Source organism: Merops nubicus, unplaced genomic scaffold, assembly GCF_000691845.1.
Source record: "Merops nubicus isolate BGI_N331 unplaced genomic scaffold, ASM69184v1 scaffold15626, whole genome shotgun sequence".
Taxonomy (NCBI): domain Eukaryota; kingdom Metazoa; phylum Chordata; class Aves; order Coraciiformes; family Meropidae; genus Merops; species Merops nubicus.
This window is the reverse complement of record NW_008614472.1, coordinates 12,034-27,767: the sequence shown is the minus strand read 5'-3', so window position 1 is coordinate 27,767 and position 15,734 is coordinate 12,034. Positions and strand designations below refer to the sequence as shown.

The 15,734-nt window shown below is 44.8% G+C and overlaps 1 protein-coding gene across 2 annotated transcripts; it reads left to right on the top strand.

Annotated features, from left to right (window-relative positions):
• The first annotated feature begins 333 nt into the window (after positions 1–333).
• ABL2 (ABL proto-oncogene 2, non-receptor tyrosine kinase) lies at positions 334–15,734 on the top strand. 2 transcript variants are annotated; one of them, XM_008942249.1, is made up of 12 exons: positions 334–439; positions 4,044–4,214; positions 5,002–5,297; positions 5,926–6,198; positions 6,965–7,049; positions 8,757–8,934; positions 9,550–9,734; positions 10,025–10,177; positions 11,611–11,700; positions 13,214–13,387; positions 14,029–14,262; positions 14,578–15,734. In XM_008942249.1, exons 1-12 carry the CDS (start codon positions 334–336, stop codon positions 15,732–15,734), a joined length of 3,102 nt encoding a protein of 1,033 aa, XP_008940497.1. The 2 variants fall into 2 exon arrangements, with proteins under 2 accessions (XP_008940497.1, XP_008940496.1); XM_008942248.1 differs by having other exon boundaries at positions 14,029–15,734.

Below are 15,734 nucleotides of genomic sequence, written 5' to 3'. Positions count from 1 at the left end.
TTTCTTCCCAAACACTTTGTTGCCTAACTCTTAGTGGAACAAAACTCTGTCTTCATAGCTCATCTCAAAACTGTTTCAACTTGCCATCCAGTCCCCACATCCTCTGTTTGTTCAGCGTTCCCTGGAAAGCTCCACCCTCACTTCCAGCTAACAACGACATTAACCCACAGCTGATTTTCCCAGTCTCTCCTTTGCCGGCTCTGCAGCACTTGCTTTCTTCATTGGCCACCAGCCTCGGGAGCAGGAGCAGTCTGCACGTGGTGGCGTTTCTGCTGGCACGGGCAGCCCAGGACAGGGGTCAAGCAGCCTCTTCTGCTTGCTGCGAAGCACAGCATGATTGTGGGGACAGTCCTCTTCCAGTCTAGCAGCTATGGAAAAGAAGGCAAGCATCTCTGCTGCCTTGGCGAGGAAGCCTCTGAGCCTGGCATGAGTTTCACAGGTATGATGCTCAGGGATGTAACGCTGTGCTATCCCTTTCCTGTATTTCTCTGCTTCAAGGAGGATTTGGCTCCTTTCAGGTCTAGCTTTTTCTTGTAGTAGGAGACCAGCCACAGGCAGGACTGAGGTTCCCTGCTTTTGTCTCTGTTTTAGGATTATTGAAATGCTTCATTTTTATGAACAGTTACACAGCTAATATTTCAAAAATAGAGACCTCTTAAGCACTTGAGGTGACTCTGAAATTTAAGATTTAGCATATACCACCTCCTGTTCTGGGATGGAAGAGATTGGTAATTGCAGTGTTGGCAGCACAGGGTTGGGGGGGACACAGCACCCCTACATGTTGCCTGTAAGGAAAAGCATTCATATCCGGAGAGCAGCAAATTGTATTGTGGGAATAAAGGAAAGGAAGGAGATGGATGAAGCACAACCGCCTCGTATTACTTGTACGCTGCACGATGATGTAAGTTTTCCATTGTATAGGAAATGAAAGTGGTAATATGTGATCTATGCTGAGCCTTTAAAAGGAGCTGATACAAACCAGAACTTCGCAGCTCATTTCCTTGCTCTTTGTGTGAATTGAGCTTGCAGACTACTCAGTTGAAGGGGTATTGTTTATTATACGCTTTATGCTTTGGTTATCTTCGTTTCCTTGGTGAGTTCTATGCGATTATCGTGTTTCACTGACCTTCCATGGCCACACACTTTGGACAGTGTAGGTTCCACACTGGATGGAGCAGCATAAGTTATTATGTAATAATATCCTGCAATAGGTATGCTTATATGCTGGTAAAGTCCTCTTTAGTAGATACTGGGTAACCTTTACAGTTACTTAAGCATCCAAGTCACTCTAAAAATGAAAGTGAAGGAAGTTAGCAAGACATGAGCTCTTAAAAGCATTTGATTTTTGGGTGATGTGATTTTTAGGTAAGTGCAGTAGCTAAGTGATTGTTGCTCCTCATCAAACATTAACTTCTGTCAGCTTTTTTTTGTACACAAAGTGGGTGTTAAGAACATGGGCCAGCCTCCTGGGCATTCTTGAGGAAGTGGTAGCAGTCCCACATCTGCTTTGAATCCTCGCTAGCGATCCGGCACGGCACCACAAATGGTTTTGTGTGGGCAGAGCTGCTCAGCAGCAAGTGGTATTTCTGCTGGTCTTGCTTGGCTAAAGTGCCCGCTGCGGGGCTCAGGGTGGGCAGGCTGAGCTGGTCGTGGGATCTGCTGCAGCAAATCAGCTGAATGCTCAGTTTGTGAGCATCTTGGCTTGGGAAGGAATCTTAAAGTGCACTCTGATTTAGAACAAATGCATATATTTTTGTTTAAAGCCTTTCACAGTTAGGCAGGTACATAATTGAAAGTTATTTAAGCACCACTGAGATATTTTGGAGTTGCGAGGTCTGATACTTGTTGGCAGCCCTGCCTACTCCTGTGTTTGCTCCTTAGCGGAGATGCGTAAGCCAGATTCCTTGTATAGCACATTCATTGAGTGACTTTGCTTAAGGCACTGAAACGCTTTAACACAAGTCACTGGAGGACTATGAAGAATGTATTATTTAATTAAATATGTATTTTTACTCTGTAGAGAGCAATGGATTTAGGAACTGGTGTTCTTCCCTGGTTCTTAACAACTGGACATGAATATGCACACAGCCCTAAAAAATTACAGTGGGATGTTGGCACCCGCACTATAATGTAGGTAGCTGAGCAGGCATTGGGATTTCCTCTCTTTTCCATGACACCACCCAGTCTGATGGGTTAATGTATTGTAAAACTAATTGCAGTTAACAGTTAGGAACAAGAGGCATATGTAAATGTTGCATCTGCAGACAGTGACATTTTGGTAGCTTAATCTCTAGTCACTTCTTGGTAGGAGAACTTTGATAGAGGGCTATGTTGCAAGGTTCGGGAGGTAAGTTATTAAGTAAGTGCAGGATGTGGAGGTTATGCAAGCTGTATAGCTCTGAATAAGTACCAGAAATGCAGTTAAAGACCACTTAGCTACCTGTTTAAAAAAAAACAAAACACTAAACAGAACAAACCTCAACTGTTTACTTTCTCACGTGCCTGCAGTACAGTCAAAAGATGTCACGGCGATGCTGGGAAAAAAACTACTATGTCCCAATTTTCCAGGCTTGAGCTCAGTCCTGTGACACAGATTTGGCATGTTTGCCTATTACTTGGCACAGGCCTCTTCCTATTTTGTGTTTTGCTGACTTCCCAGTCTTCCCATCCTGTATTGCATTTGAGCTCTTTGTTCTCTTTTCAAGTGCCTCACGGACCAGCTCTCGCTCACGAACGCAGATCTGGTGGGAGTGTGGGGAACTGGGTAGCTGTGTGCACACACCGTCTGGCCGTGTGTGCCAATGATGTTACAAACATCCTGAGCCTGACTTCTCAGCCCCTTAGAAGTGGGCCCAAACAATGATTGTAAAGCAAAGAAAGGCACAACTTTTTAAGGAGGACTTTGTATGTTTAGTGCATTTAATGAAACCTCTTTGCAGCATACATTTCCATAAGTCAGTTCAAAAAGAGAATTCAGAAATATATGTTGGGATGGGAACTTACGTCAGTTCTGCCATCGGAGAAGATATTTATATCTTTACACCTTCATATTTTTTTGTCCTTGAGCAGCCCACATGTAAACCTATATCATCACTCTTTCTCGTGTCTTAATATTCAAATTTGTTCTGCTACATGGTCATGGAAAACCTCTCTATAGGTTAGAAACCCAATGATAGTCTTGGCATAGCACTACCATGAAGTGTTCAGACAGTTTTGCTTTTTACTGCATTTCTTTCCAAAACCCTGTGTGTCTAGATTTTTTTATCATGATAGGAACTGTGGGGATTTTTTTTATTTGTGTCTTTAAAACAAGTTTGATTCCCCCCAGTCCCTTGTACTATCAAGTTTGAGTCAGTTGTCCTTCGAAATAGCCAAATAGAACTGCCTGGGTATTCAGAAACACTGCTGTTAAATACCTAGAGCCACCCTTACTACTTTTTGTCCTTGACAGACTTCTATTTGCACAGTCTTGAAATTTATTACAAAACACCATGATTTCTGCCAATATTCGATCTGTTACTGTCCCAACCTATAGCTCTCATTTGGGTTATACTTCAGTCTGTCACACCTGTATTTGTAATGTTGGTTTCAGATCCAGGTTATCTATTGCAGCCACAGGAACAATAAATACATAAACCATAACATTTCAGGGCATTTCATTGACGTTTTCCTTTACTACTTCACATAATAAAAAAGCACTTAATTTCTCACCCATTTTTTACCTATGAATGCTTAAATACTTTCAAATAACGATGTATACACATAGAATTATATATAAAAAATATTAAATAGAAGTTTTATATACATAGCTTGCAACTTGGTATATAGGCAGTTCATCACCTTCTCCAGTCACTGTGAGAAGTAACCTACTGCACGAAGAGTCAGCAAAGCAGGGAATGAAAACCAGTCATCTAAGATGTGCAGGTGTGGTGTTGCCTTTCCATAAAGACCATATTGTGCAGTAGGAGCTTTGCTCTGCTCTGCGCTAGTTTTTGATCTATTTACAGCTGTACACAAGGTGATTTCCTCTTCTCTCTTTTCAGAGGCTCTGCACCGCCCCTATGGTTGCGATGTTGAACCCCAGGCACTGAATGAAGCCATCAGATGGAGCTCCAAGGAGAACCTGCTTGGAGCCACTGAGAGCGATCCCAATCTCTTTGTTGCACTTTACGATTTTGTAGCAAGCGGTGACAACACGCTCAGCATCACCAAAGGTAAGGCTGTGAATCGCAGAGCAGCTACTAGGCTGAGAACAGTAACAGAAAGCAGAATCCTTCTCCTGTTGTTCTGCTGGGAGGGAAAGGAATGAGGGCGGATGACTCCCTAAGCAGGGTTGTAAGCAGATGATCTCTCTCTCGCTTGTGTTGGAGGGACACCTGCCGGGCAGCCTGCTGAGTACAGACCCAGGTTTGTGTGACAGTGCCCAGCAGTCCAGCTCAACTGCAGCTGTGCCCCTTGTAGGCTCCCCAGACCATCAGCCCCGCAAGACACCTATTTTGGAGAGGGGCAGAGGAAAACCATTACTGATGGTAACAGAATTCAGTTCTTTCAACTGGGGCAAAATCAACAATAAAGGATTGCACAAAGATTTTCTCTTTGTGTTCAGTACCCGTATCAGAATATGACCTGCCGCAGAACTGTTTTAAATCGCATGCCATTTAAGCCTTCAAAAAGGAGAAAAACCTCATCCCTCCAAGAAAAAAAGAGAAGTCTTTCTAGTCTAAAAAGCTGGACTACAGGAAGCTTTTTGAGTTCATCAATCACACTGCAGTAAACAGGGAACAGTATCCTTGTTATTCTGTCTGAAAATTTGCTTCATAAAGAGTTTCTATTTAGCAGTTTAGTTATAACATCACTGCTGCAGATTTTTTGTTATTTTTTGTTATATCTGTTAATTGTTAAATTAAAAACCCAGGCTAGTCAGCTGACAGTGGGTTTCTCCCTTAATGAGACCCAATGGCTCGCACTGTGCTTAGTTTGCTTTATTCTTTCTGGTCGCAGGTGAGAAGTTGCGAGTCCTGGGTTACAACCAGAATGGTGAATGGAGCGAGGTACGGTCGAAGAACGGGCAGGGCTGGGTGCCGAGCAACTACATCACACCAGTGAACAGCCTGGAAAAGCATTCCTGGTACCACGGGCCGGTGTCCCGCAGTGCAGCAGAGTATCTGCTGAGCAGTCTCATCAACGGCAGCTTCCTGGTGCGTGAGAGCGAAAGCAGCCCGGGGCAGCTGTCCATCTCGCTCAGGTACGAGGGACGTGTTTACCACTACAGGATCAACACCACCTCAGATGGGAAGGTAAGGCTCTCTGGACAACGCTGTGGGGAGAGGAAATAAGGACGTTAATTAAGCTGCAGATTGCTAAGAGAGGAGCGTATGAGAGAAAACACGTCTACTGGTTGATTCATGTAAAAAAAAAAACATGTGTGCTAAGAGTGTGATGGTAACTCACTGAACAGCACTTTGGAAGAAGTGCATGTGGTACTTACCCTGGCTGGCAGCAGCTAGGGAGCAAAGCAGTGGTGTCTTCCTATTGATCCACGTAGAACAAGCAGAGCTCTGGTAAGTCAGCAGTTCTGATCAACATTGTGAAACATTGATCAAGTAACAGTACCATGTGTTGAGCGATGCAGAAACTGGCCTTGCACTTGGCTACAAGAATTGCAGCTTCTAGTCCTGTAAAGGACAATGCGGGAGACAGCTCTGCTCTCAATTGATAGGCTAGATCTAGCTGCAGGTAAAAATTCCACAGATTAATACCCATTTGCCCAACAACTTGAGAAAAAATAGTCTAAAGTTTGGTTCCCTTACCTTTGTTGGGTTTTTTTTGAGCCTGCTTTAATGTTTTTACTGTACCTGTTTTCCAGTGTCACTGGTAGCTTCCAGCTGCCTTCATTTAAGTAGCTTCCTGATTCACTCGTAACAGGTCTATGTGACCGCAGAAAGCCGTTTCAGCACGCTGGCCGAGCTCGTACACCACCACTCAACAGTAGCAGATGGACTGGTAACAACTTTGCATTACCCAGCACCCAAGTGCAATAAGCCCACTGTCTATGGGGTGTCCCCCATCCATGACAAGTGGGAGATGGAGCGGACTGATATCACCATGAAGCACAAACTTGGGGGAGGGCAGTATGGCGAGGTGTACGTCGGTGTCTGGAAGAAATACAATCTCACGGTTGCTGTGAAAACATTAAAGGTGAGTTTTCAGGTTGTCATCCACTGTTCATTTGGTCACCATTTATGATAAGGGTAAGGAAGTTACATGTTCTCAGTTATGCCTCCTAGTGATATGAATATCAGAAAATTGAGTGTGCTTTTCTGCATAAAATCCATACTTGAGAGTAGCTTTGCAGAACAAAGTTTATCGAACTTGCACCAATGCATGTGGCTCAGAAAGAATTTGGAATTTTGGCTTAGCAAGCTCCTGTGGGAATGCCCAAGTGACACCTGTAAAAATGGTTACCAAGTCGGCCTCCCTTCCCTCAGAGGAACTGTGGACAGTTTAGGAAATCAAAGGTGTTGGAAATACCTTCTACAACCTCTCTCCTATTCCTCGTAAAGTTCAGATTCTCCATTTATCTTCCTTTTCAAAGCCTTCTGTATGTTTCAACATTAACAGCTACTAAAATTAAGCTTCAAGCTTAATTTTCATAGCTAGGCAGGGGAACTAAGTCAGTGATCCTGAGAGTCTTCCTCTCACCAGCCACAACTGCTTTGGTAGCCACAATGGCTGCCAAAGAAGAAAGCCTAGCACTTTCTGGGTACTGCAGATCTGTCACTTGGCCACACTGCAGGCCAGCCAGGCAGCTTTTCAGGGCTGTTATATTTTGCTTTGATAAAAGCCAAAAGAGCAGAATGGAGCTAAGGATGCTGTTGTTTATATTCTGCTCAGATATGTGGTGTTAAGCAGACCTTGGTCACAAAGATTAATTTTTAATTTTTTTGCCTCTCTGTTTGTCTAGGAAGATACCATGGAGGTGGAAGAGTTCTTGAAGGAAGCTGCTGTGATGAAGGAGATCAAGCACCCAAATCTAGTGCAGTTGTTAGGTTAGTGAAATTGCTTGCTCTTTGTGTTTTTACTTGAGTTTCCACCAAAATGAAATCCGTCTTGTTTAAAAGCAGTGGCAGATTTTCTGTTTTTATATAACTTTTTGAATCAGGTCATGTTATGGGGTGGTATTTTTGACAGCTTACTCCTTTATGTGGTATTGAAGCTAAGAGACATTTTAAATAAAAGATCAAATATAGTCACTTATATTACTAGACAGCACTGCTGTTGGGGCACGACTGTGATTATGTAAAAGTTTGCATTATCATCCTCCTGTTAGTTTGTACCCTTCGCCTTAGTCACGCTCCAGGATTCAGTTACCAGGGTCAGATTCCTTTTCTGCTGTGTTAAATCAGATTTACAAAATTCTTTTTCACATTTTCACACATTTTTCTGATAGAATAAAATTATAAGAAAATTCCAAGTGAAAGGAAAATATTATATTGGAAGCACAACAAATGGCGTTTTTCATAGTTCTCAAACTGGAAACACGTATAGAAAAAGCTGCACTGAATAGAACAAATTAGTCCATAGTTAAGCAGAAGACAACCAGGTCACTGCTGCCATAAGGGACCCTGTGTATCACCAAATAAGTACATGAGGTTCAGGCAGTGGAGGTGCAAGTCAGATCAAACAGCACACGCATGGCAGAAATCTGCAGGCTGTCCAGCTTGGTTCTGCCCTGCTTGTCTCATTGACAAATGCATGATATGGTGAACGCTATTAAATAGCCTGCATAGCTGTTAATTCTACATGTACAAAGATTCTTAACGAGGAACCCTAAACCCTTAGCAGTGTTTAATTGCCTCTGGACTTCTGCTCCTTTCAGGAGCAAAGCTGTCAAGCCAAGCCTAGGATGAAAGGAGAAATGTGAAGAATGTGAAGGCTTTTAATAATGGCAACTATTCTGTGTCCATTTAAAAAACAGACACAGATGAATTGTCTGCCCAGCCCTGTCTGGTTCCAGAAGTAAAGACTAAAAGATTTCTCATCGGGGAGATGCATTTTTGCTTTTTCTGATGCCCAGTGTAGTCGTGTTCTACTCCTGTACATGTGTAATGGTATGAACAGGCGTTCAGCAGTGCAGCAGTGGGAGTTCACAGAGATTTGTGACGAGTATCCTGTTGCCCTCCTCCTCTGCTAATACATACTTTGTGCATAATTGCAATGACTGTAGCAAGGAGTCATCTGTGGAATGTGTGAGAATGCTCCTTTAGGAGCAGGTCCCACCATGCTGCTCACTTACCCAGCTAGCACACATGGGAGTGCTTCACATTACTCTGTCATGACACTTCAGTCTGGAAATCTTTCCAGTTGACAGGTACCTACTTCCAGCTGGCCACTTGTTAGCTTGGTGAAGGAAGATAGAGGAAGAAAAGCAAATCCTATGTGTTCAGAATAACTCTTATTTTGTTCTCTAATCCACCAAAAAACAGAACTACTCCTTCATATGTATTACATAGGAATAGCAGTGCTTTGATAGATGTTATTATCTCTATCCTTGAAGTGGATGGACAGCTAAATAGACAGAAGCCCTGAATTTTAAGTTGGGCTGCATTGATCTAGGTCTTGTAGATAGAAGTCTTCACTTTTCAGAAACACTCATTGATAGAAAAATGCGACCAATGGATATTAAATCAGGAACAGCAGTAAGCTGGGGATGAAAGGGAAGGTTTACTCACATGCTGTCTCCACCTTGCTGCTAGGTGTGTGTACCCTGGAGCCACCCTTTTACATCGTGACAGAGTACATGCCGTTTGGGAACCTGCTCGACTACTTGCGGGAGTGCAACCGGGAGGAAGTGAGTGCTGTTGTGCTGCTCTACATGGCCACCCAGATCTCCTCTGCCATGGAGTACCTGGAGAAGAAGAACTTCATTCACAGGTGGGTGAAGTCACATTGAGATGGTACAGTTTCAGATTGCAGTGATGAACAGGCCCAAGAATTCCTCTTTTTGGGGAGGTTTCTTCCAGAGTTGGGTTTCACACTACATATACACTGGCTGGTTTTGTTTCAATACCATCTTGCAGTACCTTCTCCCCTGACCTTTATGGCAATCTTATGCTTGACTGCCTGACAGCTGTGAAAGTTGGTGTTGACCTGTTTTATGTACCCCCTATGTGTGAGATGTTGTCAACCCCAAGTCCTATTTTAATCCAGTCTGATAAGCTGTGCCATAAAGCTGTTACCAGTGTGAGATGTGCTGCTGATCTCATCCTTTTCTCGGTAAACGTAAACTTCTCATCGTAACAGCTATCATTACCAGAAATGTAATAGAATTTAAAGAATGGACCCTAATCCTGGTTTACCTCGTTGCTTCTAAGAATAAGTCCACTCAGTTTCTGACACTGTTCAGAGCAGAGCTTACGTTGCCTTTACCTGCTGCATAGAGAGTGTTTTCCAGTTTGGAAGAGAAGGACAGGCTGTGTGACCACAGGACTGTACTCAACAGCCCTGCTCTTGCTCCAGTACAGGAGTGTGCTTTTTTCCTTTGTACAGGGACCTGGCAGCACGGAACTGCTTAGTTGGAGAAAATCATGTGGTGAAGGTGGCTGACTTCGGCTTAAGTCGACTTATGACTGGAGATACCTACACAGCTCATGCTGGAGCCAAGTTCCCAATCAAATGGACAGCTCCTGAGAGCCTGGCCTATAACACCTTTTCCATCAAATCAGATGTTTGGGGTAAGAAAACTCCAGTGTTCTTTTCTTTTTCGTTTTGTTGTTCTTTGCCAGCCTAGACAGTAACTTGCTTTCTGGCCTGGGCAGAAATGTGGGGAGGAGGTGATCACACACTAGGCCACAGCTTCATGAATCAGGATTATTTTTAGCATGTAATGTCTTCACCTAGACTAGCATGAAATATCTGCACAAAAAAAAGGCTAACTCAAGCTACAGTAAAGGCCACAAAGTAATGAGCAACATGAGAGGAGGGCAGACTTCTGACCAGGAGTTTTGTTTTCCTCCTTTTGCAGCCTTTGGGGTGCTGCTGTGGGAAATTGCTACCTATGGGATGTCACCATATCCAGGCATTGACCTCTCTCAGGTGTATGATCTGCTGGAAAAGGGCTATCGGATGGAACAACCAGAGGGCTGCCCTCCAAAGGTTTATGAACTGATGAGAGCATGTGAGTGTCTTCTTCCAGTTTGGGGGACAAAGCCTGGGAGGCATGGGAGAAGTGGGTAATTAACTCTGAAGGTTTTGCTTCTTAGGTGCTGTTTTGTTAGCTAATGTGGAAAAAGTCCTGTCACCTGAGATGTGCCTGGAGACTGGTGCAAACTGAGTCTGGTCTTTAGGGAACAAGAATTCACTCTCAAAACATGTCATAGCCAAGTACAGCTAGATAGCACCTTATGGCAAATTGTGCTGGTATTTTGTCAGTAAGACTCTTACTATGGAATCACCAAATTACGCACAACACACATCCTCCAAGTGTGCCATGGAAAGCTCCCTAATGCTCCATAACAAATGGAAAATCCACTAAGAAAAGGCCAAAAGATACAGTGTGCTACAGGAGGAGAGCAGCAGAGTTTAAGAGCATTGCCAATCTCCTTCAGCCCTGCAAGAGCAGAGAATTGAGCAAAAGGCTAAAGATCCTAGGGACCAAACCAGGCCATGCTGTTGAGTAAGGTGAGCAGCTCTGAGCAGAGAGACCCCTTCAGTGTGACTGGAGTGGGAAGAGACTCCTTGGTGCTAAGCTGGGCAATCTCTGTGGCCCTCAATGTCCCACATGGACAAACCAGGCCTTAAGAGGCCATTCTACAGCCTGTCTCCAGTGATGTCTGATTCCCAGCATGTCCAAGAAAGTTATGGTGAATTTCAGTTATGAAACAGAGAAGCGGGATAATGATGAAGGATATTGCTTCAGAAAACCTTCAGGAAGCTGTCAAAAGCCCAAAAGCAGGGAGTTCATATGATATTAATGCAACCCAAAATAAGCAGAGTGCCAGCCACTTTCCAGATCCTATGGTGCTATCAGCAGACAGTGCTTCCAGAATACATTCCCTTAGTGCAGATTTTTAACACAGAAATGATGCTTTTTGTCATGATACCCTTCCATAACTTTCCAAGCTTCGTCTTGGATCAGTTCACTCTCTTCCTCTTCCCCCCCCAGGGGGCACACATTCTCCTTTTGGAAGGCTCTGCCTGAATTTCAGTATTAAGAGTGTGTGGGCAGAATGTCGTGTGGACCTTTGCACACACAATTACCTGTGACTGGGCTGGGTGTGTTCAGTCCAGACAGCCAGGGTAGCAAACATGGGATTCTTATTTGCCAAAAAAATTTGGGAGGAGGAATGGAGAGATCAGCCAACACTGTGGATTTGGCATAGAGCTGGCATTTTTAGAATTGGTTCCTTCCTCTCCAGATCTGTTTGTTAGCATGAGGTGGGGTGACTGACTGCTGCTAAGAATTAATATCCATGAATGACTATTTAATAGGAGTTGATCAGAGTCTGACTGCAGTTGCGAAATCTTAGGTATTCTCTGTATGCTTAGAATTAAAATTTCTCTCTTACCAGTTTCAGGCACTGACACTTACTCTGCTTTCTCACATTCCAGGCTGGAAGTGGAACCCACCAGACCGACCTTCCTTTGCCGAGACCCACCAGGCTTTTGAAACTATGTTCCATGACTCAAGCATCTCAGAGGGTGAGAGACCCTGTTGCTTTCTTTCTGAAACAATACTTAAGGTTATCCCCCAAGGTGCTATGTCTTATGGACAGGCCCTTAAGGCTTGTCTGCAAGCAGTGGAGGTTTTGAATGGAGCTTCATCCTTTTAATTAATTTTTGAACCAGAAGCAGATAAACTTGCACAAATACTGAATAAACTTTAGACATATACCAATGCAAGGCAGTGGTTTTATCTGAGCACTAGGATGCCAAAGAGTTAATGTAAATAATGTTGTCTCCTCTATCAGAGGAGTTTCCCAGACTGTTTCTTGTTTCCCAGACTGAAGAGTAAGGAGTAGTGAGTGATGCTGAGAGAAGGATGTTACATCACAGTCCCTTTTTGACTACAGCAATTAGGTCAATAAATATTATTCTGCTGGCCTTCATTTTTAAGAAGTGTTCCTTAATCTCTAGATTTTCTACTTAGCTACTTCTAGGAGTGAATCTGTGCAACTCAGCTCTCAAAATATAATCAACTAAGACGTAAATCACAGAATCAAAGAATTATTTTGTTAGGAAGAGATCTTTAAGATCATTGAGTCCAACTGTTAATGCAGCTCAGCCAGGTCACCACTAAACCATGTCCCTCAGCCCCACCCCTCCACCACTTTTAAACCTCTCCAGGGATGGGGACTCCTCCTCTGCCCTGGCCAGGGCTTGACAACCCTTTCGGGGAAGAAGTTTTACCTAATATCCAACCTAAACCACCCCTAGTACAATTTGAGGGATTGTAGTCTGCAGAAAACAAATACTGGTGAGATGTGTGATACTAGGCAGCAGACAAGCAGAAATGTCTGAGCATTTTCTAAATTTTAAACTAAATACGAAGCTGATCCATTCAGTTCCCTACTATACAAAAAGCATGCCAGGCCAAATTTTACCAGGGAGGATCTTAAACAGACATATCAAATGACTCACACAAATGCCAACTTGGGTATGGCCAGGAGGGTGTAGGTGTTTGTTGAGGGTTTTTTTGCCTTTTTTTTTATTTTTTCCCAATCACATACCCTGTGCCAATGTTGAGAGGGAACCATGTAGTCTTCATTTCTAATAGGGAGGTGCAGTGCTCTAACCCAAGCAAAGCAGTGTAGAGCCAGATTCAGAGAGGACACAACTTTTGGGGGATCCCAGGAGCAGCAACAGGAGGCTCTTTAATTAAAAACAGAGGCAAATGGATTCAGTACTGGCTTTAGCTCTTGAGCAGCCCTTAACCCAGGAAAGAGCTCAGTCTCTACAGATCCTACCACTGGTGGTTTTTACCAAATTTATAAAGATGTGAATGAGTTTGAAAGCATTATGAAAGACGTATTACTTAGCCTGAATACTTCCAGCTCTGAGGAGAAACTAAATCCATAAATACATATTTCTCAGTCCTGTATCTCTTCTTGTGAGTCTCGGTTTGCAGTAAGGATCCAGGCTTTCTTTTCTACTGCTGTCTCTGTTCCAACTATTTCCTTTTTTGGTTGTTTTTTTTTTTTTTTCCCCCCTACAGAGGTAGCAGAGGAGCTTGGAAGAACAGCCTCCTCCTCATCCATAGTTCCTTACTTGCCCCGGTTGCCCATGCTTCCCTCCAAGACAAGAACACTGAAGAAACAGGCGGAGAACAAGGAGAATATTGAAGGAACACAAGATACTGTAGAGCACTCAGCTTCCAGCTCAGCACCAGGTATGGGCCTTGGGACAGTGGCAGTGAGGCCACGTGCTCTGAGATAATCTTGCTGCTGGTATAAATGACCAGAGGAACAGAAGAAAATGGACCAGTGTGACATGGGAAGGTGCTTCGCACTGCTGTGTCATATGGCCACCTCAGCAGCCCTGTTATTTACTAGTGAATAGAAAACACTGCAGATTGTTCAGTGTTCTTTCAGTAAATTCCACTGTATTTTTTTTTTTAAATTTAGTTCTGCTGTTTGTTTTTTAAACGACAGCTTCAAAATTAAAGTTTATGGTGCAATGAGATTTTCTTTTATGTTTGTGGTGTTTAGGGAATGAAGCAAAAATTACAGGAAGGGAATAAGAAGCTGGAAGAAAAGAGCAACTTCATTTTCCCCTGAGCTCTCTCCTAAGTGGCCTCCTCAGTATAGACAACAAACAAGTCACACATGCAGGAGAGAAAAAAAAAAGTTAAAAAAATGAATGGCACACCAGCCTCACACAAAAACAAAACAAAAGTGTTACCTTCCCTTCTTGCTGTCTCTCTGCAGAACTTGGGCAGCTGAACTTGCCAGGCCCATAAAGCCCACTGCAGGACAGGGAGGTGGAAGTGGAGTTTGATTTTGTAGATTCATGCTTGTTTCTTCTGCCTAGGTTTTATCAGAAGCACACAGCCAACAAGTGGGTCTCCCGCACTGCCCCGCAAGCAGAGGGACAAGTCACCCAGCAGCCTGTTGGAGGATGCCAAAGAGACCACTTTCACCAGGGACAGAAAAGGTGGCTTCTTCAGCTCCTTCATGAAGAAGAGGAATGCTCCCACACCTCCCAAGCGCAGCAGTTCCTTCCGGGAGATGGAGAATCAGCCCCATAAGAAATATGAGCTGACGGGTAACTTTTCATCTGTTGCTTCCTTGCAGCACGTGGATGGGTTCTCTTTTGCTCCCACGCAGCAGGACGCAAGCCTGGCACCACCCAAGTGCTATGGTGGAGGCTTTGTGCAGAGGACCTTCTACAACGATGATGGCACTGGTACCAGCAGTGGTGGGGGTGTAAGCACTGGTGGTGGGTGGTCGGGCATCACTGGTTTCTTTACACCACGCTTGATTAAAAAGACACTAGGTTTACGAGCAGGAAAACCCTCTGGCAATGAAGAAGCTTCAAAGCCTTTTCCAAGGTCAAACTCTACATCTTCCATGTCCTCAGGGCTTCCAGAGCAGGATAGGATGGCAATGACCCTTCCCAGAAATTCCCAGAGATCAAAAATTCAGCTAGAACGGACAGTGTCCACCTCCTCTCAACCCGATGAGAGTACAGGGAGGGCCAATGACCTGCTTCCCAAAAAGTTTGAAGAAGGCCCTGTTTTGACCAGAGAGAGACCAAAAGCAAAACTCTTGCCGAGGGGTGCCGCAGCGCTCCCTTTCCGAACCCCCTCCGGATCAGAAGAGAAGGAGGGCCCAGGGGTAGCAGCAGCTCCGAAAGGCAAAGAAAAAACCAGTGGCCTGCGGCAAGGGGCCCTTGAGGATGGTGAGAGACCGGGGTGGTCATCTCCAGGAAAGGCTGCAGCAATACTTCCAACCACTCATAACCACAAAGTGCCAGTCCTGATCTCACCCACTCTCAAACACACTCCAGCAGACGTGCAGCTTATTGGCACAGACTCTCAGGGTAATAAGTTTAAGCTCTTATCTGAGCATCAGGTCACTTCTTCCGGCGACAGGGACCGGCCCAGACGGGTAAAACCAAAGTGTGCTCCACCTCCGCCACCAGTGGTGAGGCTCCTACAACAGCCAGCTGCCTGCTCAGATGCAGCAGAAGAGCTGAGCAACGCGGCGGGGGCGCAGCACGGACTGGAATCGAGCGAAGGGAGTAAGAAGGCGGCGGCGGCAGCAGCAGCAGCAGCACCTGTTGGTGGGAAATCTGGGAGGCCCGTGATGCCTCCACCTCAAGTGCCTCTGTCAACGTCTTCCACCTCCCCAGTGAAAATGGCCAACGGCACAGCTGGCACAAAAGTAGCGCTGAGAAAGACCAAACAGGCAGCTGAGAAAATCTCCGCAGACAAGATCAGCAAGGAGGCGCTGCTGGAGTGCGCGGGTCTCCTCTCGAGTGCCATCGCCGAGCCCACACCCAACAGCCAGCTGGTGGACACGGGGCACCAGCTGCTGGATTACTGCTCAGGCTATGTGGACTGCATCCCGCATACACGCAACAAATTTGCCTTCCGGGAAGCCGTGAGCAAACTGGAACTCAGCCTGCAGGAGCTGCAGGTGTCCTCGGCAGCTGCCAGTGTCCCTGGGGCAAACCCCGTCCTTAATAACTTATTGTCATGTGTCCAGGAAATCAGCGATGTGGTGCAAAGGTAG